Genomic DNA, 26,363 nt, shown 5'->3' on the forward strand with positions numbered 1-26,363 from the left:
AAGGGTCAGGAAAGTATAGATGAAGTAGTAATATTTCACTGATTGGAATTATAGAAAAAAGCAACATGCGAAGGATTTTGTGAGGGAGTCATTGATCTTGTTTCCCCAAGGCTATATCAATATAAAGTCTTAAAAGCTGGTTCACATTAAAGGGAAGTTCTAGGAAAAAGGGAGTGCCACCAAAAAGTAAGCTAACTCTGGTAGATGAAGGTGAGTGTGGGTAGGTTAAGTTTGACAGAGTGCTGCATTTTAGTCCCTTACTCTGTATATTGCACATTTCTAGGTATTCATAAATATTACTTATTACTAAGATAAGTAATTCAAAGTATATTAAGATGAGTTTTGTTCAGGATGAGTGCTCTAAACCCTATTCACCAGGGTCCCTCTGTCTCTATGATCCAGCAGGATTTTTAGAGGGGATGGACTATATGGGTAGGCTTAGCAAATACTGGCAGCTTGAGAACCTTCTCTAAATGTAGTTGCATCATTCTGTGGGGAATTATAAATTAGGGAAAAGCCAATTCAAAGCCTGAATTTCACAACTGCTAACATTCTTTAGCCATGTGTATAACATGCATCTAGGATGCTAAAGCCAGCAAGTTTTGCAGCTGTTTGTACTGAAACATTAAAGTGGAACTGTTGTCTAGTTTCCTTACCACTGTACTATTCCTATTACTACTGTACTATTTTCCTTCAACATTAAATTTAAAAGTTTCTCTTTTTTTTCAGTCTATTTGTTTTAATACTGTTTACTCAAATGAATCACATTTTGTATGCCAAGAGGTTAGTCCTCCAAATCTATTTTATGGGCATAGAATTACAGTGCCCACAGTGTTTAATACATGTCTAATCATTCATAGTCGGATGGCATCACCGACTCGATGGACATGAGTTTGGGTAAACTCCAGGAGTTGGTGATGGACAGGGAGGACTGGCTGTGATTCATGGGGTCGCGAAGAGTCAGACACGACTGAGCGACTGAACTGAACTGAACTGAATCATTCATAGAAGTGTAAATGTGCTGTGGATCTTGGGACAGTGCAAGATTAGGTTTATTTTTCATTCTTTTCAGAGTATTATGGGTTTTTCAGTCACTTTCATGATGAAAGCTTTCACTGTAAACTTTCATTAGAGCCATGTTCCATTTTAAAACATGACCGAGTATTAAAAAGAAAAAGCACCTTCACCTTGGCCTTGAGTCTTCATTCTCATGGTGTTGTGGGTTTTTTTTACTTGTTTGTACTTTTTAGAGTAAAAAAAAGTTTTCAGGATTATATTTTTCCCTGGACATCTTGCATCTTATATATCAAAGAGGGAAGAAAAACTTAAAGTAGAGTAGAAATTAGAGCTCACATGGGGCTGTTGACGCTCTGCTGTGTAGCTGTGGAGTATGTTAGCATGTCTTTTACCCAGAAGCCTTTTTGGGTTTTTTGTTCTGTCCTTTAACCATGGCTTTGTGTTTGTTTCTGGGATTCAGAAGAACTGAAAGATAGTAAAAATTCACATACTTTTATATGGCCAGGTTTCCATTTTGTGAAAAATACTAGATCAAGGCACTTTGTATTTGCTCAGTATTTTCTAAAGTGATTGATAGCCTCCTCTTGGGCAAAAATCTGATTTTAATTTAAATTTCTAGTAAATGTATCAGATCTTCCAAATAGAATTCTGTTTTCAGAAATATTTTATCTTTTCCCATGGTATCCAAATAGTATTTCTGGATAAGGGATTTAAAAAGGAAAGTAATTTCCAGGGCCAAGAACTTTTAGTGTGCCATGGGTAGAAGTTAAGGACATAAATAGAGGAAGGTATGGCAGGTCCCTAAATGTTATGTTATTAGTTTATTTTGTATTTACTGAGTCACATATAGGATCTTGACTGACGCGGCTACTATGGACACAGGCATAGCCCTTGTCCAGTTGGGATGGTGGCGTCCAGCTGGATGTCAGAACTTTCCCCACCACCACCATTTTACCCTGGTCTGCGACACTCCCCTTCACTCCCCATGGTTTAGTACTTGCAGAGAGCTTTAACTCACTACAGATGACTCTCGTTATCTCTGCATCATCTGAGATTCATTCCTATTGCATCAAGCAGCTGAGTCTGTAGTTTAAGGAAATAAGTCTCAATATTTTCTATGCAATACAGGAGTACTTGGAAAGGGTCAGCCAACTGGTGCTGTGTGTGTTGTGATTATTAAGTACTGAAACCCAGACAAATCTTGCACTGCACCAATATATGAAAATAATACAACACAGAATTAAATCCAGATAATCCATAGCTAATGATGATATTTGAGACACTGGGGTCGTATAAGTTGCCTAGTCAGCAAGTACCTCACTGGGGAAGGATTCATCCCAAACAGACATTCTGTCATTTATGTGCTGATTTTCTTAGAACTCCAAATAACCTTTGGGAACTATGGTTCTGAACATACAGAGGAACTGAATATTTTATAACTGCTCCATGGAATGAAAAGCAAATTGAGGTCACTGTGAACTCGCATTTTCATTAGGTCTTAGAAATGATAGGAAGAAATTTGTGTTTGCAACCACACTATATTTTTCCTGTTTAGTTCATTTCTTTTTCATGCCATTTCTTTTTATGAGGGAGGTATTGTGCCAGACAGAGGTAAACACCAGTTAAATGCGGTCTTTGACTTCAAGAGATGTGTCGAGTGAAGAATTTATATATATGTACATCACACAAATAGCTGTCAGGTGTATCCTGATCCTAATGCCAAAAATAAAGCATGACCAGAGACTCACTGGAAAAGACTCTGATGCTGGGAGGAGAAGGGGACGACAGAGAATGAGATGGCTGGATGGCATCACTGACTCGATGGACATGAGTTTGGGTGAACTCCGGGAGTTGGTGATGGACAGGGAGGCCTGGCGTGCTGTGATTCATGGGGTCGTGGAGAGTCGGATATGACTGAGCGACTGAACGGAAACTGAGAGCTGAAGATAGCAGAAGGGGTACATTTATTTCTAATTTGGTCACTTCAGGAAGGCTTCCCATACAATGACATAAAACTGAACTTAAATAGAATTTCAACCGTGAGAAAGAAGGGCATTTTCAGAGTAAGGAAGCCACATGTAAAAAGGCATGGAGGTTGGAGGGTACATGACATTGTGTGGGTTGGGAAAGGGGGGGTTAGTTCAGTGTAAGTGGAGCATATCATATAGAAGAAAGGGGAATAACAAGTAAGGTGAATGCAGATTATGGTGGGTCCTTCAGTGCCTTGTGATCAGGTCTTGGTCCATAGGGCTTTGTATTAGATAAGGATAACTGCTATATTTCACTCACTTGGTACGATTTGCTTGGACAAAAGAGAAATTGTAGACGTTGAGAGAAGTCTCACTTTTTGCTGGTGATAAACCTCAAGGATGGGAGGGGGCATGTCTAGAAAAATAAAGTTATACTAGGTCTGCAGGTTTGTGGGTCATACTGACTTTCCTTCAGATTGTTTTATGACAGTGAAATTGGGTTAAAATGAACACCAGAGACAACTTTGAAATAAAAAAGAAGTCTCAGAATGGAAAGTTTGTTGTAGGGATATGTATACATTTGCCTTTATTTTTTCAAGTGCCCAGTTAACTCTTTCTTTATGTTGATGATGGATGAGAGTTATACAGAGCGTTATGGGGCTTCTCCCGCCCCTTTTTTCCTCTAGTGGTAATGAACTTCTCTTCTGTCTGGAAGCAGTAGGTAGAAGGATTAAGCTAAAGGCTCTGGATCCAATCTATTTGAATTCTCATCTTAGCTCCATTACCTACTGCCTGTGTCACTTTAGAGATCTTACTTAACATCTGTTAAATATAGGATTGACAATAATAACACCTATCTGAAACAGCCTTTCTAGATAAGCAAAACCAGGTAAAATACCCAGAATAGTGATTGTTATTTAGTAAATGTTCAGTAAATGCAAACCATCATCGTTATCACTACTACTTCAAGGTGAACCTAGACCCTTTGTATTACATCGCTGGTGTGAATGTTTGCTTTTATTTAGTGTACTTTAAAGGATTGAGAGGCATTTCTGAAACTATTTTGAGTTTTGCTAATACCTCTGTTCACATGCTCCTGCTTAAAAAGTAGGACTTAGGAATGTGTTCCAGAACTGACCTTTCCTCTCAATTTGTATTCTAAGAAAGTGGTTTTCCAACAGATGGGGTTGGGTACAGGAAAGGACACTTAAAGTGTAGACATTAAATAGTGGGGCCCTGGACTCCATACCCTTCTTTGTTAACTAATAAAATTTTTTTTAATCTATTTTATATTAGAGGAGTTCCATATAAGATTTTTCTTGAAAAAAGTGTTCCAGTGCCTTAGAAATAGCATAAGGGAACAGTGTGGATGTACTTACAAGTCACACCTGTTAAATGCAAATTCTGATTTATTGGCTATATGGGGCATGGCCCTCAGTTCCGCATTTCTAACACACTTCATGTGTTGCTCATCTGAGGGGCATGCTGAGATAATGATTCTGAGGGACCCTGCTCTGCCTTTGTCCTGGAGTGGTGGTTCTCAGCTCTGGATATAACATCTTTGGATGTTTTATATCAGCAGGCATCTTTGGAACTTTTAAAAAATAAACCAGTCTAGGCCCTAATTCAAACCTACAGAGTCAAAATTCCTGGAGTGGGACACAGGAGTTTTAATCCTGGTTGAACGTCAGTCCTCAGATGGCAGGAGTAACTCTTGTCCATAACCCCTTTGGTTTCTTCAGTAATTTTTTAAAATAGTATCTACGAGAACTATATAGGTCTAAAGACTTCCTAAATGTTAAAGCCATAATTTATATTTTATTAATTCAAGGAGAATTTGAGCTTACTTGTGTTCATATTTGTTTAATTAGGGGAGAGTACTAAATTATGAGACTTTTGGGAGAGGAAGCTCTACATTTGGTTTCTGTCTTCTGTTTGCTGCTTTTGGTCGGGAGGGGCGGAGGACAGCATGTGGGATCTTAGTTCTCTGATCATGGATTGAACCCTCACCCCCTACATGGAAAGCACAGAGTCTTAATCACTGGACTTCCAGAGAAGTGCCTCTTTTTGCTGCTTTAAGTGGAGCAAAAGGAATTCTTGGTTTACAAGTTTCCAAGAAATTCAGTCATACTGATGGATCATTTTTTTAGCCTTTCCTAAATAACCCAAGTAGACTTGAGTAAGAGAATGCCCTTGGTTTCTCCACATTGCCAAAGGTCAGGAAGAAGTGGGTAGTGGTCGTCCTGTCACGTAAGTTCTTAGCGTTGGACTGCTAACATGACTTGGTTCCTACACAACACAGTAAAGTCATCCAGCAAGCGGAAGTCATCCAGCTGTGGTCCTCAGGCATGGGAGTGAATTACAGAGATTTGAGGGGTGAATGGGAATCCTGTGCCATCCTTAAAAGATATTTAACTGCAAAACTCAGAAAATAGTTACTAATTAATCAACTCTTAGCTGCTGGCTTTGAAAAGAATATATTAAGCAAAGCACTTAAGATGGATCTTTTTTTTTTTTTTTTTAAAGATGGATCTTAGGAGACCTTTTGATACAGAGATTGTTAAGTGGGGATAGATTTTTTTAAATTTATTTTTAATTGGCAAATAATTGCTTTACAATACTCTGGGGTTTTTTTAAAATAGATTTTTAAATTAAATTTTCAAAAGTTCTGTGACTTCTATCAAATCATTTGTTAGAATTCATCTTGAATATTTGATTAAATTAAGTATCTTTTTCCAGCAGCCTAGAGTTCTAGAGAGATGTCTAAGGTAGCTTTGGGGCTGCCTAGCTCACAAACTAGGTAGTTTGGGGGTTTCTAGCTCACAAGCCAAAATTTGTGAATGAAAGAAATATTGAGTTACTTTTTTTTAGCTCAGTCTTTTAGATGTTTTTCTGTAGTGTGAGAATATAGCTATTCCTCTATTCTGCTTTTAACTGCTGTTTCCATGTCTATGTACTTGTTTTGAAGCTATTTACTGAAATAGGAGCTAGACTCATCTAAGCCTTCTGAAATGCCAGTATTCCCCTGGGTTAGAGAGCAGAGGCTTAAAGCAGCAAATGGGAAAGATTCACTTCCGTTGCCTCACTTCCGTTGCCTCAGTAACAAGCTGTCTGTGATCAGTGTTGGTTTGGTTATGGTCTAGGATTAATATCTCTGGTGGTGTTCTGACCTTGATATATAAATGATGTGTACAGCAAGATCTTCAGGAAGATTCATTCATCACTGCTGTTATTAAAGTTTAGAAGTTCTGGTTCAAAAAGCAAAAGAGTGCCTGTGCAGGAAGTCCACTTTTTGGTTAAAATTCAAATCTGTGGGCTCTCTCTCTATAATCTAGATATTTTGTTGTTCTGGATGGCCACATCTGATGGAATAGCTGCCCAGGTATAGTGAACCTCTAAAGACCATTGTCATGTGCTGTTATTTTTCATCTTCTTTCCTGAATTCCTCCTTATCCAAAACATCCCCTACTACTCTTTTGCCATTAACCCATTCCCATCATAGGACTATGCCACTAAATGTGAAACTTCCTTTGACTGAATATTTTCTGCCCCTCTTTGATTACCAAAGTCCTTAAAGAATCCCCTGGCAACAGAAACAAATAGTGAAAAAAAGAAGAATAAAAAATACATACATATCAGCTTGCTCTAAGAGTGCTGCTGCATTACACTACATCATCCATACCAGACTATAACAACCTTGCATACTGAAGTACCCAGCCAGGTATAAGAGCTGCATAATGAGAGTATTACAATAAAAGAGCATTTGGCCACAGAAAGTTATTTAGCATATATAGCTCCCAAATGGAGAAACGATTAGTCTTTTTCAATAGGAAAAAAATTTTTTTGAACTGAAAAAAAACTGTTTCATGGTGTTTCTTATAAATCAGCAGTTATATTAGCTTTTGATACTAGTCCCTCAGTGAGTGTACTTCTTGAAATGCAATCCATATGATTGGATAAAGAAAGAGGAAATCATTACATCATCTGTAAGAAGAATTGCAGCTTCCAAGAATGAATATATATTTTCCCTCCATTGCATCTCTTGAAATACCTTCTCCGTTCTTAAAAGTTGTAATTCTTCTTCCAGATGACACCAAGAACATTCTCAGCCATGGAAAGTTACCTTGTTGCTTCAGTTCAGTTCAGTTGCTCAGTCGTGTCCGATTCTTTGTGGCCCCATGAATTGCAGCACGCCAGGCTTCCCTGTCCATCACCAACTCCCGGAGTTCACCAAAACTCATGTGCATCGAGTCGGTGATGCCATCCAACCATCTCATCCTCTGTCATTCCCCTTCTCCTGCCCCCAATCCCTCCTAGCATCAGGGTCTTTTCCAGTGAGCCAACTCGTCACATGAGGTGGCCAAAGTATTGGAGTTTCAGCCTCGGCATCAGTCCTTCCAGTGAACACCCAGGACTGGTCTCCTTTAGGATGGACTGGTTGGATCTCCTTGCAGTCCAAGGAACTCTCAAGAGTCTTCTCCAACACCTTAGGTCTCCCTTAACAGTAATGCATGCTGTGCTGAGAGAAGAGAGCTTAGGTTGTAAATTCAAGGATTTTGGTCAGCAAGAATTTGCTGGAGAGAAACCCATTGGGGTGAGTGCTACTTCCTGAAAGAAAACCAGATATTCCATAGCCGTGAGAGGCAGCTGGTTGGTGACTGAAAAGCCATTTTGGTTTAGAGATTTTATTTTGTTTCGCTTATTTGTTTTTTCACAGAATCTGCAAAAGTCTGCAGGAATAAGATTAGTCTAAGTTGAAATTGAGAGTGGTTGTAATCTTCAGGGTACCCTCTGTTTTTACACACTGATAGTAAGCTTTTTTACAAATCAGATTCCTGTACTTTTGAGATTGCTTTGTCTTCATTCTGGATAGAATGACTTACCCCCCATGGATAAGGTAGGTAGATGCTTGTGAGAATTAGAATGCAGTAATTTGCATCAAGCTTATTATATCTTTTTGCTCTGATTGGCAGGAATATATGGTTTATAGGAAGCATACCTACATGAGGCTTGATGGCTCATCTAAGATCTCAGAGAGACGGGACATGGTTGCTGATTTTCAAACCAGGTAATGTTAATAGAAATTACAAAAACTGTCATTTGATTTTTCCTCTAGTCGAAATGGTAACTTTCAAAGAAATACCAGTACATCTCAGATTGTTAAGCAATCATGATACAGTTCCTGCCATTTTAAGAGGTAGCTCCATCTCCTTATAATGGTTCAGATCTGGGTGGCTGTGAGAGAGGAAATGAATGGTTGGTAATTTCGGTATTCTAAATATTCTTTCTTACTGAATCAGCACCTGTTTCTTTGGGCAATAAAAGAAATAATTTCTGAGTATGAACCAGGATCCTTCTTATGTGAATAATATGTATGTTTTAAAAAAAAGTCCACAAGGCTATATTCATAAATGTTGACAGTGGCTATCTTTGGGTATTGACTTATAGTTGATTTTCATTTTGTTTTGCTTACCTGTTTCATTTTGTGTAAGTTTAAAGAAAAATACCTTCTTTTTTTCCTGCTTTGCCCCTAATATTTTAGTGGTACAGTGCACTCTGGCAAATTGCAATAGTGTGCAGTCTGTTCATCTGACAGCTCTCAGTTACAATACCTATCCTACCCAATAATAAGCCTGTGAAATTTCAAATACTGCCTGCTGGATGCTGATGGCATACAGAGCCATAATTATCCTAAGTGCAGGTTCTCATTGTAATAAGCAGAGTCTTGTTACTGCTCTCTCCAAGGAGAAAGCCAGGCTGTACTAGTGACAGGTCTCCTGCACTCAACCCTTAATTTTCCTTGAGAACTAAGGAATAGACTAGGTCTTAATGTTCTGTAAGTCAGAACCATTCTGAATTTTTGGCCTTTAATTGTGTAGTCTGTTACTATTTAGCTTTTGAATTCTTGGTAAGAAAATTAAGCACATAGCCACTTGTATTTAGGTTATAATTTTTAAATTTCTTTTATTTCAGTTTTAAAACATGTTTTACTTCAACATAAAACAAATCTGTAATTCAACATAGCATGCATGCCCTCTGAGAATTTTTGCTATTGCACAATCCTTTGTAATATAGCATGGGTAAGGAGGTGCATCCTGATGTTTTAGTTTACAGTGCATACTCAGACCAATAACTACTGAGTTGAAACTGCTTCTGAATTCAGGTGTCTGTTTGACCAACACTGGAGGGGAAGAACTTCTTTGGACCTGTTTTAGTTTGTTACCTAACAGAAGCTTTTGGCCAGTTTGTAAATTGATTATTTAAGTGAGACATGTATAAGCATAGTAATGCTTCCTAGCACTGCATATTGTTTTGTGCCTCCCCTCACCTCAGAAAAAGTTTACCAGCTGATCTTTATCTTTTCTTGATTTTGAAATAAAATGAAACACATTTCACTATGTCCTTATCTAGTCCAACGTTCAGAGCTCCAACTGATGAGAATCTTACATATGAGATCTATAGACTGTTTTCCCTGGGGTGCCTATATTCTCTCCAGGCGTATTTGTTAGTAGAAAAGTCATTAAGTAATTCGTCTTTCACCTACTACTGTTTGTGGTATTTTCCCTGACTAATATGTTTGATATTGTACATTTGAGAATCTCCTTTATAGAAAAGCTTTTTTTATTTTCAAGTGTAACAGTTGTGGCCATTGTGTATTATATGAAATGCTTATTGAGGAAAATTTGAGATTATTTGATAAAGTAAAAATCACCCACAGTCTCATCACTGTTAACATTTTGGTTTATCCCTCTAGTCTTTGTTATGTGTGTGTAATTATATTTACATGTTGATACCATGTTGTACAGATGATTGTGTGTCCTCATTTCTTCCACTTAACAATATTTCATAAAGATCTTCATATATCATCAAAAAAGTCATTATAGTCATTATTTTTAATGACCTATATTCCATTACATTGGATGTACCATCTTTCTGTTGTTAAAATGTTGAATATGTTTGTTTATAAAGCTTTGTCATCATTTTAGATTATTGTCTTAGTATGGATTCAAACAAGAGAGATTACTGAGTGAAGGGATATGAGTGTAAGACTGTACATATTTTCATATTACTTTGTAGAAAATTCTGCTGATGTCGATAACCAGCCAGAGCTGTAATGTGTTGACCTGTAAACAATTTGGGCTGCTGAGTTGTAGAGCTACAACTTTTCTTCTAGCTGATCCAGTTCCCTAAGTGGGGGGTTTCATGAGGGAAAAATCAGTAGATGTGTCTATTTTACTACTTTTAAAGTCTCTTACTTGTGATTACTTGGGCAATCCCAGTAGCTTAGCTTTAAAAGAAGGGTATTTTCACCATTAAATTATACTAGATCTACTTAGTAAATACTTTGTTTTTTAAACTTTCCTGGAAAGCTGTACTTGAGTGTCCAAATTCTGCAACTAAGAATTACTTATGGAGCAATGAGTTTTATTTAGACTCAACATGAGTAACAATCATTTTAACACTTGCATCTAATAGGCAAAATGAAAAAACAGACTTCGGTCTTCTTCCCTTCCTACGTGATGAGCTAGATGATTAGGATTGTGGCTAGGAAATAATCTCTCTCTCATGTATAGAATCTGAACTGAATAGATTCTGAATCAGAATCTATGCTGATCAGAAGCCTGTGAGACAGATCCCTCCAAATGGGATCTCAACTTAGAAAAGTTCTCAACTTATAAATTTGAAAGGATAGAGAAAAAAAACAGGTGTTTTTGAAAACAAAAAAGCATCCTTGCCAAATATTTTCATTGTTATTAATGAAAAGACATCAAAAGAAAAAATTGTAGTTTTCAACTGGAAAGCCCTGTGGCTCAGAGGTCAGCCAGAGTAAACAAGAACTCCTATAAAAAGCCATTTACATTCCCTTCATACAAGATTGATTTATGAGGGGTCCTTCCAGGAAAGAGTCTGACTGAGACTAAAGACTGTTTGGCCAGGATGTCCTGACTGGACAACATTCAGAGCATGTGACTAGTACGTGATCCTAGACTAAGCCATTCACAAGGGCCTTGCTCCGGGGTGCCTTGGCCTTTTGCTTCCCTTCCTCCTACCGCATGACATTTCCCAAATGGACTGGAAAATATGAGAAAAAGTAAGAGCGTAGTGTGGATTTTTTCCTTCTTGGTGAGAATATAAATAAAGCTCCAGGGTCTTTAATTCTAACTCTTTTCCAGTCATCATCAAGTCTTTCCCAAAGTCAGCTAGATACCCAGCACTATTTCAGTATTTTGGTGCAAAGTGGCCTTAACTAAAGAAGAATTAGAGTGAGATTTAGGCATGTCTTTGCTACATGATTTCATAGGCTCCTTCACAGACCACCCTGAAGCCTGGTCTCCAAGGTCCATTTCAATAGAGACCCTGAGTTGAGATTCCTTTTTAGCCCCATAGAGGGCACCTGAACTATCATGTTGCCTTCTGGGATTTTATTTTCTTCCTTTTAGTCAGCTTCCAAAACATTAATTTACATTATCAACGCTAGATTTATTAAGTAGAAATGAACTTCTCAGCAGTTCAATTTAGATGTTTTGGTTTACATATGATCCAGCAGTGTGATCCAGGATGGACACTAATTTCTTTGACTTTTAATAATCTAAGAATCCCATAATCCTTATTTTTCCATTAGAGTATGATGAAATTACATTGAGTACAGCTAAACATTGCTGCTTACCATCTCCTCATCACTAAAAGGTATCTTCTAGATACATAGGTAACATCCTCAGTAAAGCATTTTCCACCATTAATATCTCTAAATTTTGTTACTAATTTATTTTTAACTAGATTCCTTTCTCTAGTGTGTTTTCTGTATATAGTCCCTTTTTGTGAAGAATTGCCACATCTGGGGACTTATGTCTCTGGCTGTGCAGGCTATGGAAATGACCCATCTTTCTGCCTCTATTCTTTTTTATAGATCTCAGCTGCCTTCTATCTCTATCCTTGTCACATCCCATTCCCCCATCCCCACATCAACAAAAAGTCCTGGCTGTCAGGTGATTCCATCAGCTCTAACACAGATATCAGAGGGAAGCTTCTCACTCCTGCCTCTGTACCCGCCAGAGCAGGAGAGAGAGATGCATGGGATTGAGCAGTCTTCTTAAGGCCAAAGTGGAGTAGATTCTCCTGTAGAGATTAGCATGGCCCTGGAAAGCTACATCAGTGTTTATTTGAAGCATTATTGTGGTTAAATATTCTCCTATGGGCTAGGAGGTATCAAGCTTGCATTTACATCATCCCGTATCTAGGAGGGAATGTGTTTGTAAACTGGCAGATGCCTTTTAACTTTTTGGTTTGCCCTTTATGATTTAACTGTGAAAGATGACATCATATAAATTAAATTATGAAATATTAGACTTTATGATAAAATTCAAGGATAAATGAGCACAACTTCCAGTACTTTTGGAATCATGCCCTACAAGAGACCTCCAAACATGATCTGTTATCCATGCCTGCCTCTAGGAAAGCTGTGTTTAATTGAATGCAAATTAATGGACAGATTTCTACTAGGACGTACCCAGCCTAGGGATTTACCAGGATACTTATTTCAGAGTAGTTCCTTCACTGGTATTCATGTTTGCCATTGATAGGTCATCATTTAGTCACTTCAGCTATATTCAGAGCATCCTCATTTTACAGTGCAGGAAACAGACCTTTAGCAGTCAAGTGACTTTACCAAGGAATGAGAGCATCCTGATGTCAGTTTGTTTTTCCTCTTAAACTGGAACCCACAGAATAAAATTCATCTTACATTGAGATTTAATACATATCTACCATGTCAGAAAATCAGAAACAATACTTATCCTTATGACCTGTGATATAATATTTTCTAATCTGTTCTTTTTATTTCTGTAATTTATGTGTACCAGACCCACCAAACTGATTTCATGACCAATGATAGGTATGACCTGCAATTTGAATAACACTGGTAATGAATTTCTAGTTTTATTCCTCATTATAGTCATGAAGAAAAGGGATCAGCAGCTTGATTTAGAGGGCTGTAAAGTTTGTTCACCAGTATTATGCAATCCCTTTCCTGTAGAAATGTTCTGGAAAATAACCTCAGGTGACAGAAACATGAAAATGCAAGATAGTCTTAAATATATTCATGTTATCTGCAAGAACTGGGCTTGAACTGAGCCCCTAATTGCATATGTGTACTCAGATAAATCTTCTAGTCAAAGTCTGTCCTTTCTGATCTGGCATGGCCTTTGTTCCTAAAAGATATTCAGTGAATATTTACTGCCTGAAAGAGTGACAGGCTTGCCACGTGCCAGGTTTCTTTTTCAGCTTTTCCTCTTAAAATATCTCTCCCTCCCTGTCTTCTGCAGGAATGACATTTTTGTGTTTCTACTAAGTACACGAGCTGGAGGACTGGGTATCAATCTAACTGCCGCAGATACCGTAAGTAACAAGCTAAAAATATACTAGATATGTAGTTTTTCTACTGTAAATATGTTGTTTGGTTGATACTATCCTTTATTTATCACAGACTTTTTGTTTGCCTCTTGTTGTGTTAAAAGGAAGTAGTTGCATTTGGCCTGGAACATTTTAGCTTTCCTTTTTAGACATTTTTTCTATTCTCTTATTCGAAGTTTCTTACACATTCATTCAACACAGACTTAGTAAAAGTATTCTGTGTGTCTGATACTATTCTAAACACTTGGACTGTGTTAGGGAACTCAACCAACAAGATTTGTTTGTTTTAGGAGCTATAACTGAACAAATCAGAAAGGGTTGTTTTATGACACTTACGTATTATTCCATCATAGGAAAAACTCGTATTTTTATATCCTAAACTTCTAAACATGGTTGGAGAACAATGAAATTGGTGATTTAAAAAGTAAAAACAATTTCAGTAACCTTGAGACATAAAAATGCATAATTGGGAAATTGTTTTGTAGACGGCATGACTCTACAAATACCATTTAATGTGGTCTTTGTGGTACCTCTGTGAAATACAGAGCATCAGAATCCCCACAAATAGGAGGAAGATGCAAACTCTGGAGGGTCATGGAGAAATGAAGTCCACAGGTGAAGAAGCTTGGATAAGTTCACAGCAGTAGATCTGAACTAGACCCCCTGTTTCCCAGGTTCCACTTCTAGACTGTCCATTCTTTCTCCTTGTTAACTGCTGCACTATAGAATTGCTTGCCTTCAAGAACGAAAACCAGAATCCATAACATCACCGAGTAGAGTATCAGCCACAGGACTCGGCTGTACTTTCCTCAGCATCTAAAATTCAGCCGGTTAACCTTGTTGGAACTGGGTTCCAGGGCCTCGGGCCTGCTGGAGGCGCAACTGGGTCAGTTCTGTAACTTACCTGTACATCATCAGCCTCAGCCACCTGAGAGAAGGTGGTCAGTGGTGGTGGTGTTGTTCTGGGGAGTCCTCTGATGAGGTAGCTCACTTGGTGCCGTGTTAGCAGAAATTTGCCTTTCCCTTTGCCCCTTAGGTCTCTGCTCTAGTTTTTACATCTACTGGCTCAATTAATCGTAGTCTTTTTTTTTTTCTGATTAATTACTTTGGTTGTAAATTTGTCGGTGTTAGAGGGCAGGTTCCGTAAATTCTGGATTCCTTCAAATTAGAGAAATGAGACGTGGGTTTGAATCCCAGCTCTGCTATTCACTATGTGAACGTGAAGCAGTTGCTTGACTGCTCTAAGCCATAGTTTCCTCCTCAATAGAATGAATATAATAATCCTTCCTTCTCCTGTAGTTGTGAAGTGTTGCCTAGAAAGCATGTGTGCCCAGTGCCTGCACATTAATAGCCCTCAGGGATCCTGTGGCCCTTGTAGCTCCTAATGAGAGAGCCAGGTCCAGGACTTTGTTATTTATACTGGGCTGCAAATAGCCTTCCTTTCCCTTAGGTCTTGTCTGCCTGGCTCTGTGCTCAGCTCTGCTACTGTGGGAAAGCTGGGTATGGGAGTCCAGGGAAGGCTTTGGATTCCCAGGGTGGGTAAAAAAAATTCACACATGATGTGGATTGAAGGGCCAGAGCTGGGGCCTGGGAGCCTCCGAGGAGGAAGAGAGATGAATGGGGAGGTTGTACTCCAGAACCCTGCACTGGTTCAGCATTGCTGTGTCCTGGAGGCGTGGCTGGAAGAGGGTGGAAACTCTTAGAGTCTTCCCAGGGGCAGGAGCTTCTTCTCCGGCACCTTTGTCCCCTCCAGGGTTGGTAGGTAAGCCTCTCCTGGAAGAGTGCTCTGTCACTGCACAGCCCCCCAAAAACTGAGCCTGAGTTTATCTCTGGGTCTCCCGCTTCCCCCTTCCTGCCCTGGGGAAGCCTTGATCTCCACATCCCAACTGCAGTTATCCTCAGAGAGTCACAGGTACTTGGGTGAGAATGCCAAAGCATGTCTCTCTTGCCACACTAGGTTCTTCCCTCATACCAAGAAGTGCCTAATGGGGCAGGCCAGGTGCAGATTGGAGGATTTGGAGACGAGTAACTTGGTTCTTGATCACTGATCACTGAGGAAGGCTTTCTTATCTCTCCTTGCTACTCTTTGGAACTCTGCATTCAGATGCTTATATCTTTCCTTTTCTCCTTTGCTTTTCGCTCCTCTTCTTTTCACAGCTATTTGTAAGGCCTCCTCAGACAGCCATTTTGCTTTTTTGCATTTCTTTTCCATGGGGATGGTCTTGGTCCCTGTCTCCTGTACAATGTCATGAACCTCCGTCCAGAATTCATCAGGCACTCTATCAGATCTAGACCCTTAAATCTATTTCTTCCACTGTATAATCATAAGGGATTTGATTGAGGTCATATCTGAATGGTCTCGTGGTTTTTCCTACTTTCTTCAATTTCAGTCTGAATTTGGCAGTAAGGAGTTCATGATCTGAGCCACAGTCAGCTCCTGGTCTTGTTTTTGCTAACTGTATAGAGCTTCTCCATCTTTGGCTGCAAAGAATATAATCAATCTGATTTCGGTGTTGACCATCTGGTGATGTCCATGTGTAGAGTCTTCTCTTGTGTTGTTGGAAGAGGGTGTTTGCTATGACCAGTGCGTTCTCTTGGCAAAACTCTATTAGCCTTTGCCCTGCTTCATTTCGTGCTCCAAGGCCAAATTTGCCTGTTACTCCAGGTGTTTCCTGACTTCCTACTTTTGCATTCCAGTCCCCTATAATGAAAAGGACATCTTTTTTGGGTGTTAGTTCTAAAAGGTCTTGTAGGTCTTCATAGAACCATTCAACTTCGGCTTCTTCAGCATTACTGGTTGGGGCATAGACTTGAATTACTGTAATATTGAATGGTTTGGCTTGGAAACGAACAGAAATCATTCTGTCGTTATTAAGATTGCATCCAAGTACTGCATTTCGGATTCTTTTGTTGACCATGATGGCTACTCCATTTCTTCTAAGGGATTCCTGCCCACAGTAGTAGATATAATGGTCATCTGAGTTAAATTCACCCATTCCAGTCCATTTTAGTTCACTGATTCCTAGAATGTCGACGTTCACTCTTGCCATCTCCTGTTTGACCACTTCCAATTTGCCTTGATTCATGGATCTAACATTCCAGGTTCCTATGCAATATTGCTCTTTACAGCATCAGACCTTGCTTCTATCACCAGTCACATCCACAACTGGGTATTTGTTTCGCTTTGGCTCCATCCCTTCATTCTTTCTGGAGTTATTTCTCCACTGATCTCCAGCAGCATACTGGGCACCTACCGACCTGGGGAATGCCTCATTCAGTATCCTATCATGGAAAACAACAGAATAGGAAAAACAAGAGATCTTTTCAAGAAAATTAGAGATATCAAGGGAACATTTCATGCAAAGATGGGCTCGATCAAGGACAGAAATGGTATGGACCTAACAGAAGAAGAAGATATTAAGAAGAGGTGGCAAGAATACACAGAAGAACTGTATGAAAAAGAGCTTCATGACGAAGATAATCACAGTGGCGTGATCACTCACCTGGAGCCAAACATCTTGGAATATGAAGTCAAGTGGGCCTTAGAGAGCATCACTACAAACAAAGCTAGTGGAGGTGATGGAATTACAATTGAGCTATTTCAAATCCTGAAAGATGATGCTGTGAAAGTGCTGCACTCAATATGCCAGCAAATTTGGAAAACTCAGCAATGGCCACAGAACTGGAAAAGGTCAGTCTTCATTCCAATCCCAAAGAAAGGGAATGCCAAAGAATGCTCAAACTACCACACAATTGCACTCATCTCACACGCTAGCAAAGTCATGCTCAAAATTCTCCAAGCCAGGCTTCAGCAATATGTGAACCGTGAACTTCCAGATGTTCAAGCAGGTTTTAGAAAGGGCAGAGGAACCAGAGATCAAATTGCCAACATCCGCTGGATCATGGAGAAAGCCAGAGAGTTCCAGAAGAACATCTATTTCTGCTTCATTGACTATGCCAAAGCCTTTGACTGTGTGGATCACAATAAACTGTGGAACATTCTGAAAGAGATGGGAATACCAGACCACCTGACCTGCCTCTTGAGAAACCTGTATGCAGGTCAGGAAGCAATAGTTAGAACTGGACATGGAACAACAGACTGGTTCCAAATAGGAAAAGGAGTACGTCAAGGTTGTATATTGTCACCTTGCTTATTTAATTTATATGCAGAGTACATCATGAGGAACGCTGGGCTGGAAGAAGCACAAGCTGGAATCAAGATTGCTGGGAGAAATATCAATAACCTCAGACATGTGGATGACACCACCCTTTAGCAGAAAGTGAAGAGGAACTCAAAAGCCTTTTGATGAAAGTGAAAGAGGAGAGTGAAAAGGTTGGCTTGAAGCTCAACATTCAGAAAACAAAGATCATGGCATCTGGTCCCATCACTTCATGGGAAATAGATGGGGAAACAGTGGAAACAGTGTCAGACTTTATTTTTTTGGACTCCAAAATCACTGCAGATGCTGATTGCGGCCAGGAAATTACTCCTTGGAAGGAAAGTTATGACCAACCTAGATAGCATATTAAAAAGCAGAGACATTACTTTGCCAACCAAGGTCCGTCTAGTCAAGGCTATGGTTTTTCCCGTGGTCATGTATGGATGTGAGAGTTGGACTGTGAAGAAAGCTGATCGCCGAAGAATTGATGCTTTGAACTGTGGTGCTGGAGAAGACTCTTGAGAGTCCCTTGGACTGCAAGGAGATCCAACCAGTCCATTCTAAAGGAGATCAATCCAGGGTGTTCATTGGAAGGACTGATACTAAAGCTGAAACTCCAATACTTTGGCCACCTCATGCGTTGAGTTGACTCACTGGAAAAGAGTCTGATGCTGGGAAGGATTGAGGGTGGGAGGAGATGGGGACGACCGAGAATGAGATGGCTGGATGGCATCACCGACTCGATGGACATGAGTTTGAGTGAACTCCGGGAGTTGGTGATGGACAGGGAGGCCTGGCGTGCTATGATTCATGAGGTCGCAAAGAGTCGGACACGACTGAGCAACTGAACTGAACTGAACTGAACTTGGTTCTTGGATGGGTGTTGAGACACTGTTTAGTGTGTGGGTGGATCCCAGTTATTACATTTTTCTAATCCCCATGCTCCTCTACCCTCTCCCCTCCACATCCCAGGCTATTCTCCAACTGGCCAAAGCCAATGCATATTTGAAATAGAGGATTGAGCTCGTAGGAACTGATCCAGACACAGATTCAGTTCAGCGAAGTGTTAAGTTCTCTCCCAGGTTAAAGGGGATCCTCTGACCATGGCCTAGGAGTTGACAGCAGTGGGCCCAATTAGTCTTACTCTTAATGTGAGTACAAGATTGATCACTTTCTCCTAGCTGATCTTTTGGACACCAGTCTCAGCCCCCTAGCCCCATACCTCCTCAATTTGTTTATACCCTTCTTTATCAACCATGCTAATCCCTTGCTTAAAACTCTTCAGGGAGTCTTTGTCATCTACAAGATAAAGTGTAAGCTCTTTTACACATACAAGGCCCTTCACTTTGTGGCCTTTATCTCCCTTTCCAGCCTAATTGCCGGACTACTGCTCTTTCCATAATTTATATTCCAGAAACAATGATTGACTTGATTCCTGAACCTCCCATACTGTATCATGTGCGTGCCCAATCACTTCAGTTACATCCGACTCTGTGCAACCCCATGGACTCACTGGAAAAGTCCGCCAGACTCCTCTCTCCATAGGATTCTCCAGGCAAGAGTACTAGAGTGGGTTGCCATGCCCTTCTCCAGGGGATCTTCCCAACCCAGGGATTGACCTGTGTCTCCTTCATTGGCAGGCGGGTTCTTTACCACTAGCGCCGCCTAACAGCGGAGCCTAAACAGCTCCCTCATCATAGCTCTTTCTTCTTGGCACACCTCTTTTTCCGCCTGGTGAACTTCTGATTGTTTTCAAAACCCCATTCATGATCAGGGGTTGCTGTTTTATATGGACTGATAAATCTCTGATATGGTGACATTTGCACCAAGATCTGAAGAAAGTGAGAAAAGCAAGCCAGTTATGAATGTGGCCTAAAACAAGAGCATTCCAGGGAAAGGAGATAAGTGCAAAGTCCTGAGGTGAGAACACGCTTGGCATAATCGAAATGAAGCGAAGACCTTTGTAGGGGGAACAGAATGAAGGTGGGCAGTGGTGTCAAATGAGTGACAGAAGCAGATTGTGTGGGACTTCATGGGCCATGGTTAGGATTTTGAGGTGAGAGGCTACTGGAAGGATTTCAACAGAGAAAATGTGTCCTTCTGGCTTCAGGGGTTGTGGAGTAGGGAAGCCCATAGGGAGAAAGGTGGAAGCAGGAAGTTCAGTTAGGAATTAGACATAAGGCAGTGGTGACTTGGGCAAGGATTGAAGTAGTGGAGGTGATGAGAGATATTTGGAATCTGCGTGTATCAATATTTTGAAGGCACAGCCAGTGAGATTGGATGTGGATCACGTGGGTCAAGGAGAAGTCCAAGGCGTTCAGTGTGAGGAGCTAGGTGATGGAGGTACCAGCTACTGGTTAAGGGAAAGTGCAGAGAGGAATGGGTTTGAGAAAGGAACTCAAGAGTTTGATTTGGGGTGCATTAAGTTCAAGGTTCTTAGCAGACACTAAGTAGCAGTGTCATGCAGGCAGTAGAGTGTGTTTTTTAGGAAAAAGATTGAGGCTCAAGATATATTTTGGAGTCACCAGGTCATAGGTAATGTTTAAGGCCATGAGGCTGGATGAGGTCATCTGGGGAGACCTAGCATTGGTTCATTTGATTAAACTATCTTTCCCTTCTCAGCCTGCCTATCTCAGGTTTGATATATGGTTTCTTAAGGAATGGTTCACCTAGTCAGTCATTGGAATAACCAAAAAATAAGCAGGTTTGAGGGGGCAGAGCTGCATCATGCTTCTGGTGTTGTGGGTTTTTTGTGCAGGCTTCCCTTGTTGTGGACCACGGACTCTAGGCAGAGATTCAGTAGTTGGGGCTTGTGGACTCTTGAGCATGTGGCCTCAGTAATTGTGGTGCATGGGCTTAGTTGCTCCATGGCATGTGGAATCTTCCCGGACCAGGAATCGAACCTGTATCCCCTGCATTGGCAGGCAGATTCCCATCCACTGAGCCACCAGGGAAGCCCCATGCTTCTAGTTTTCACAGCTTGTCTTACACAAGTGAACTACTCCTACCAGTCAGGAAGAACCAAACCTAACCCTAATCCCACAACCAGAGGAGTAGAAATAGGTATTCTCTTTACATTCTGGGACATAGAGGCTCTGAATATTCTGAGTCTCCAACTCTGAAATAGTTAACACTTAATTTTGAGGGGAAGGCTAAGGGGACTCACAAATTAGAACCTCTTAGAATACTCAGTGGAGAAGGAAATGACAACCCACTCCAGTGTTCTTGCCTGGAGAATCCCAGGGACGGGAGAGCTGTGAGGGCTGCCGTCTATGGGGTCGCACAGAGTCGGACACGACTGAAGCAACTTAGCAGCAGCAGCAGCAGAATACTCAGGGGAAAAATAAATGGAACCACACGATTGAAATGAGTTGCTAGGTAATGGTTTGTGTGGAGTCAGGTTATTCTCACTGTGTGTATTATTAGAGAAACAATAAGTTTAACTGCTTGCCTGGCATTTTTACTTTGCCCTGAGATTATTTAGCTTCGGAAGATCCCCAGAACCATTTATGGACAAGGAAAGGTTAGTCACCCTAAAATGTCAGGAAAAACTTAATGTTTTATGATTGAGAATGCATATATAAACATGTATTTGTAAACAGTGAGACTCTGACTCACTGTGTTGATAAAAACATGATTTTAGCATGAAATTAATGGCAGCTGTCCCTTACTGTCTGCCTTGTTCTTTGTGTATTCTTCCTAAAGTAGGAATGTCTTTGCATTTGACATTGTTTAGTAAGGGATTGTTATAAACTGCACTGTTGGTTTTGTTTTTGTGTCGGACTGTTTTAAATGTTTGTGTAGAAGGAGATTGAGGAGCTTTTGTCCCATAGCAGCAAGCAGTGTGAGAAGTCTTATGTCCCATGAGACACCATGGGACAGCTTTCCGCCCTCCCAAGGAACTGAACTTCTAACGCGTTCTCCACCCATTCCCTCCAAGTGTTGGTCCAGCTGTTTCCAGTTGTTCCTCTCAATTTTTCCGTTTTCAGTCCCTCAGACCCTGAAACTCTCTGTCTTTGACTTAGAAAGCCAAGAGCATCCCACCCATCTCGGCTCTCACCTTCTTCCTTTGCTTCCCCTTCCCAGTGCCTTCCCAGCTTGCAGTTTACAACTTCATAAAAGTGCTGACAATTAGTATATTTCCCCTTAGTCATTGCTGGGCCACGCATTGTGGATTGATTGGCTCTGATCTTTCCTAGTTAAGTCAGTTGTTGTATTCTTAATTGTTGCTTGTTTCGCTCTAGAATGTCACTGAGCTCCATAAAGACGGGTGTCATAACTGTCCTACTCAGATGGACATCGTGTCCCCTGAGTTTATGTCATGGTTGATTTAGTGTTTATTTTTTATTGCTGAGGTAGATAATAACCATACATCTCATCTGGTGTTTATATCTCTTATTCTTGTCTTAACTTGCTAGCTTATATGTGTTTCATATTATTTTTCTGTCTTTTTCTAGATAGAATTATTTTTTTCTTTTTAAACATCAACAGCTTATTAGATAGGGCTAAGTAGAATCTTATTTTATTCTCTCTTCCTCACCAGTTCTTTACCTCTTAATCCATTTGAATGATAAAAGCCACTAAATTGGGGAAAGAGGAGACTTGAAAGTTAAATTGCAAACCTATCTCCTTAGGCTCCAATCTTCTTACTGTTGATGACCTCAAAAGAACCCAAGTTGAGTCAGGTTTGGTTGCCACTGAGACTTCTAGGAAAAATGTAAATATGGAGGAAACACTTATGAAATGATTCATAATACAGGGTTTCCCATTATGAGTTCATGCTGAACTATTCATTGCCTTAGGCTTGGACTACTGAAGGTACTGTCTTTTGGGTGTGGCATCAACTCTCATTTTCCACATATGCAGTCATGTTAGGTATGTTGGGCAAACAGTTGCCCCCACCCCAGTTCAGCTGGAGGTCTCACTTTCATTAACTCTGTCCTCTCTTCCTTTGTTCTCCCTGAAAGTTTAAACTGAATTTTGTAGAATTTTGCCTATCCTGTTGAAGTTCCAAAATGTCTTGTGGTCAGGTTTTCTGTATTTCTCTAACAAGTGACAAACGTTGTATACTTCCAAATCCTAGATCTGTGGACACTGGCTTAACAATAAGCTTTCATAATGATTTTCTTTCTTTGGCAGGCAGTTTGTCATTTCTTTTTCCTCAAGGATTCTAACTTGCACTAAAAGTTGAGGGGTTATACCTCATATGAGAGCAAGACAAAAGGAACGCCATAAGAAAGAGCCAGTGGGGGTTCTTATTATGAGAGGCAAGAACATTAAAAATGCTGATGCCTTTTATCCATCTTCACATCAAGTGAGTTCTGCAGAAAATGGCAGAAGAATTGCTTCCATTATTAAATGAGAAAATAAATTACTTAGGACTAGTGTTAAGCAATGGAAAAAGCATCTAGAGGAACAGTGTCAAGAGACATGAATTACTCTTTTTGCTTACATTTTAGCGCTTTTTCTAGTTTTGATCACATCTTAGAGATTCTAGTATCAATTGACTAGTATTTGTAGCATTCTGCTTTGTTCTGGTGGATGGTGTCTGTCCTCAAATAACACTAGGCAGGAAAATTTGTATAATACATAATACATATGAAATTATTGAATACCTTTAGAAAGTAGTGACTACGTCGGAGCTTGGACCAGGATAGGCAATGCAACATTTTGCTAATAGTGCAGGTTGTCAAAGGAGACTGTTAAGACTATGAGCTCAGACTGCTGCTGCTGCTGCTAAGTCACTTCAGTCGTGTCCGACTCTGTGTGACCCCATAGACGGAGGCCCACCAGGCTCCCCTGTCCCTGGGATTCTCCAGGCAAGAACACTGGAGTGGGTTGCCATTTCCTTCAGACTAGTCTTCCTAATTTATGAGATGAAGGAAATACATCAGGTTTTTATGAAAATTTAGTGAGCTATGTATGCACATCTGTTTTAAGTGCTTAACAGGTTTCGACCATTGTAATTTCTAATAGGAATTCATAAGTAATAGGAAGAAGAAACATTGTTACAGGCAAGAGAAATCAGGGAGGTCTAAGTCAGAAAATCAGCTTGAGCAAGAAGTGGTACAGTCAAAATAATATAAGTGAAGGATACTAGAGAGAACTATCTGATGAAAGGAAAGGGGTGTGTTTATATTAGGAAAGAATAAAAGTGAAGTTGTCTTAGTATATAGCAGGACCTGATTATTGAGGGGAGTTTGGACTTGGTGTGTTACAGCATCATTGACAGAGGGATGGAGTGGCCTCCAGTGATACCCAAAGTAAACTGAAGAAAGAGACTGTGATCTCAGAAGCCTGCTGATCTTGAAGCATCAGTGAGCCAGATGTGTAGGTGGTGAGGGCCTGGCCCAGGAGAAGGGCAGTGGGAGAGTAAGAATGGGTTTGTTTCTGAAGAAGTCCTGGCTAGATTTGGTGACTTGGTTGAATGTAGAGGAGGATGTATGAGAGATGAGGGTCACTTTCAACTGGCTTTCTTTTAAGAGATCCACTGTATTGATAGTAGCTTCAGGACTGAAGGTCCAAGATTCTGTTGGTTTTAGGATCACCTGTGGGTCAGGGGAGTAGGGAGTACATTTTGTTCTTTGTGTTTGTGGTTTAGCAAACTAGAAGTAGCTTCCAGAGAACCCTTTAAACATTTCTTGCCTGAAATTCAAGAGACAGGAAATGACCCTGTTAGTGGGAACCTGAGAATGCCAGGAAAGCCATGCCTGTCTCTTACCAAGATAGGCTTAGGGTTAAAAAAAACTTCACATCCCAGGCCCACTGCTTATTTAGTCTGTGTGATCTTGGATAAAGTCTCTAAGTTCCCTGAGTCTCAATTTCCTCATCTATTTATATAAAATAGTGACTAAATCATAGTGGTAGTGGAATTTAAGTGAGTTAATACACATAAAACATCTAGTACAGTGATTGACAAATAGTTAGCCCTGGATGTTGTGTTAATATTGTTGCCACTCCCTCTTTTTAAATGAAAACCCTGAAAAAAGTCTTTGCCTAGAGAGGTGAAGGAATGGCTTGGTTTTATGAGTAGATATCTGTTCATCTTTATATCACAGAAAAAAATCTGGTATCAAACTATTGAAATAGATGAATGGCTGGGTTGCTGTCAGAATTTCTGGTGTTGCCCTGAGAGTGCCTCAGTCTTTGCTGTATTCTTGTCCTGCCTACACAGGTGATTTTTTATGATAGCGATTGGAACCCCACTGTGGACCAGCAGGCCATGGACAGGGCCCACCGCTTAGGGCAGACAAAACAGGTTACTGTCTACCGACTCATCTGTAAGGGCACCATTGAAGAACGCATTCTGCAGCGAGCCAAGGAGAAGAGTGAGGTAAGCAGAAGGCAAAGGAAGTACTGTGGTGGTAGAGAAAACAGTTCAGCCACAGTGACTGACCGAGACGAAGACTCTCGGCTTTCGTTGGTCATGAAAGCCCTGAAATTTATTGTGGCTAGAAGATAAAATGAAGTCCTGTACAAAAGCAGCGTGTACTGGCCTGGCCACTCCTCACTCCTTGTCTTCTGGAATGGCGTCTACACACTGTATTCACCCGTCATTCATTTGATGAAGACCCCAGTTGTGGCCCTCGTGTTTGACATAGTTTCACGTTCATGGGAAGGAAAAATGGCCTTTGCGCCTGTCCTAGTATTCTCGGTGTGATCGGCCTCTGAGCTGTATGCTTAATTTGCTAGTTTCTAAAGAAATTATCATTTTTGGTTCTTTTCCTTCTTGATTCAATATTATTGGATCTTACAGCTATCAACAGTTTCAAGCAAAGAAGTTCTCATTGTCCTTTCTGTTGGCACAAATGACCTGAATGAGCCAGTCACATGAATGGAAAAAAAAAAAAAGGAAATCCAGGGGCCTCACCAGAATTACAGATTGAGAAACATGTTTCTTTTTTTTTTGGATATTTTTCATAAGGGAACAGATAACTATCAGTGATTTTTTTTTTTTTTTTTTGCTTTGGATTAGATTCAACGGATGGTGATTTCTGGTGGGAACTTCAAACCAGATACCTTGAAACCCAAAGAGGTGGTTAGTCTTCTTCTAGACGATGAAGAGTTGGAAAAGAAATGTACGTGCTCTAGACCTCTTATTAATGTGCTCTCCTTACAGAGATGATTCCTCTGGTTCCACATATCTGAAAATGAAAGGGCCCTTGACTGTGTCCCAAGGGTAGGCAAAGCCAGACTGTGTTTGGGGAGAAACACTTTTTTGGTTAATAATTTATTTTAAAGCTCATACAAGGATGTGTTGTGGAGTATAAGGAAATAATTGTATTTTTAGAGTAATATGACTTCAAATAAATGTGTACAGGAAGGCTATCTCCTAGATTTCCTCAGCAGTAATGAATTTACTCTCTTCTGTCCAGAAAAATATTTTTGTGAAATTATGGAAAAGTTGGAAAAGCACACTGCCATATGTAATATTCAGACCCTTCTTCCAGTATTTCTGGCTTTTGAGAAGCCAGAAAGTGGGTTTCAGACTTAACCTTGTAAACTTCTGCAGGCATGGACAGCATCACATCAGATAATGTGATGAAGCACCTTTCTTAGGTGCTCACGTGTGCCACTGCCTTCTGAAAACGTTGCAGTACTCTGTAACCATACTCGATCTGTGCACTGCACAGATATTAAAAGGCTGAAAAGAAAAGGAAAAAGGAAAGGCATGGCAAGACCCATGACAATGAGACTGAATCATGGTTTGAACCCCAAAACTGTTTAGAATCCAAGGAACTCTATTTGTTCTCCAAGTTAGGAAACCACCAGTTATCTGCCTGCCTTAGATGAATAGAAGTCATAC

General features: G+C 40.2%; 1 protein-coding gene across 2 annotated transcripts in view; it reads left to right on the plus strand.

The window, feature by feature from the left end:
• INO80 (INO80 complex ATPase subunit) overlaps positions 1 to 26,363 on the plus strand; it is a 124,207-nt gene that overhangs the window by 91,653 nt on the left and 6,191 nt on the right. For both annotated transcript variants that reach the window (XM_055437456.2, XM_055437455.2), the window contains exons 28-31: positions 7,961 to 8,055; positions 13,310 to 13,382; positions 24,732 to 24,890; positions 25,533 to 25,635. In XM_055437456.2, the coding sequence (XP_055293431.2) occupies positions 7,961 to 8,055; positions 13,310 to 13,382; positions 24,732 to 24,890; positions 25,533 to 25,635 (430 nt within the window). The remainder of the gene's footprint in view (positions 1 to 7,960; positions 8,056 to 13,309; positions 13,383 to 24,731; positions 24,891 to 25,532; positions 25,636 to 26,363) is intronic.

The sequence above is a fragment of the Moschus berezovskii genome, chromosome 9 (genome assembly GCF_049115385.1).
Source record: "Moschus berezovskii isolate FMDL1 chromosome 9, NW_MosBer_1.0, whole genome shotgun sequence".
In the NCBI taxonomy this organism is placed as follows: domain Eukaryota; kingdom Metazoa; phylum Chordata; class Mammalia; order Artiodactyla; family Moschidae; genus Moschus; species Moschus berezovskii.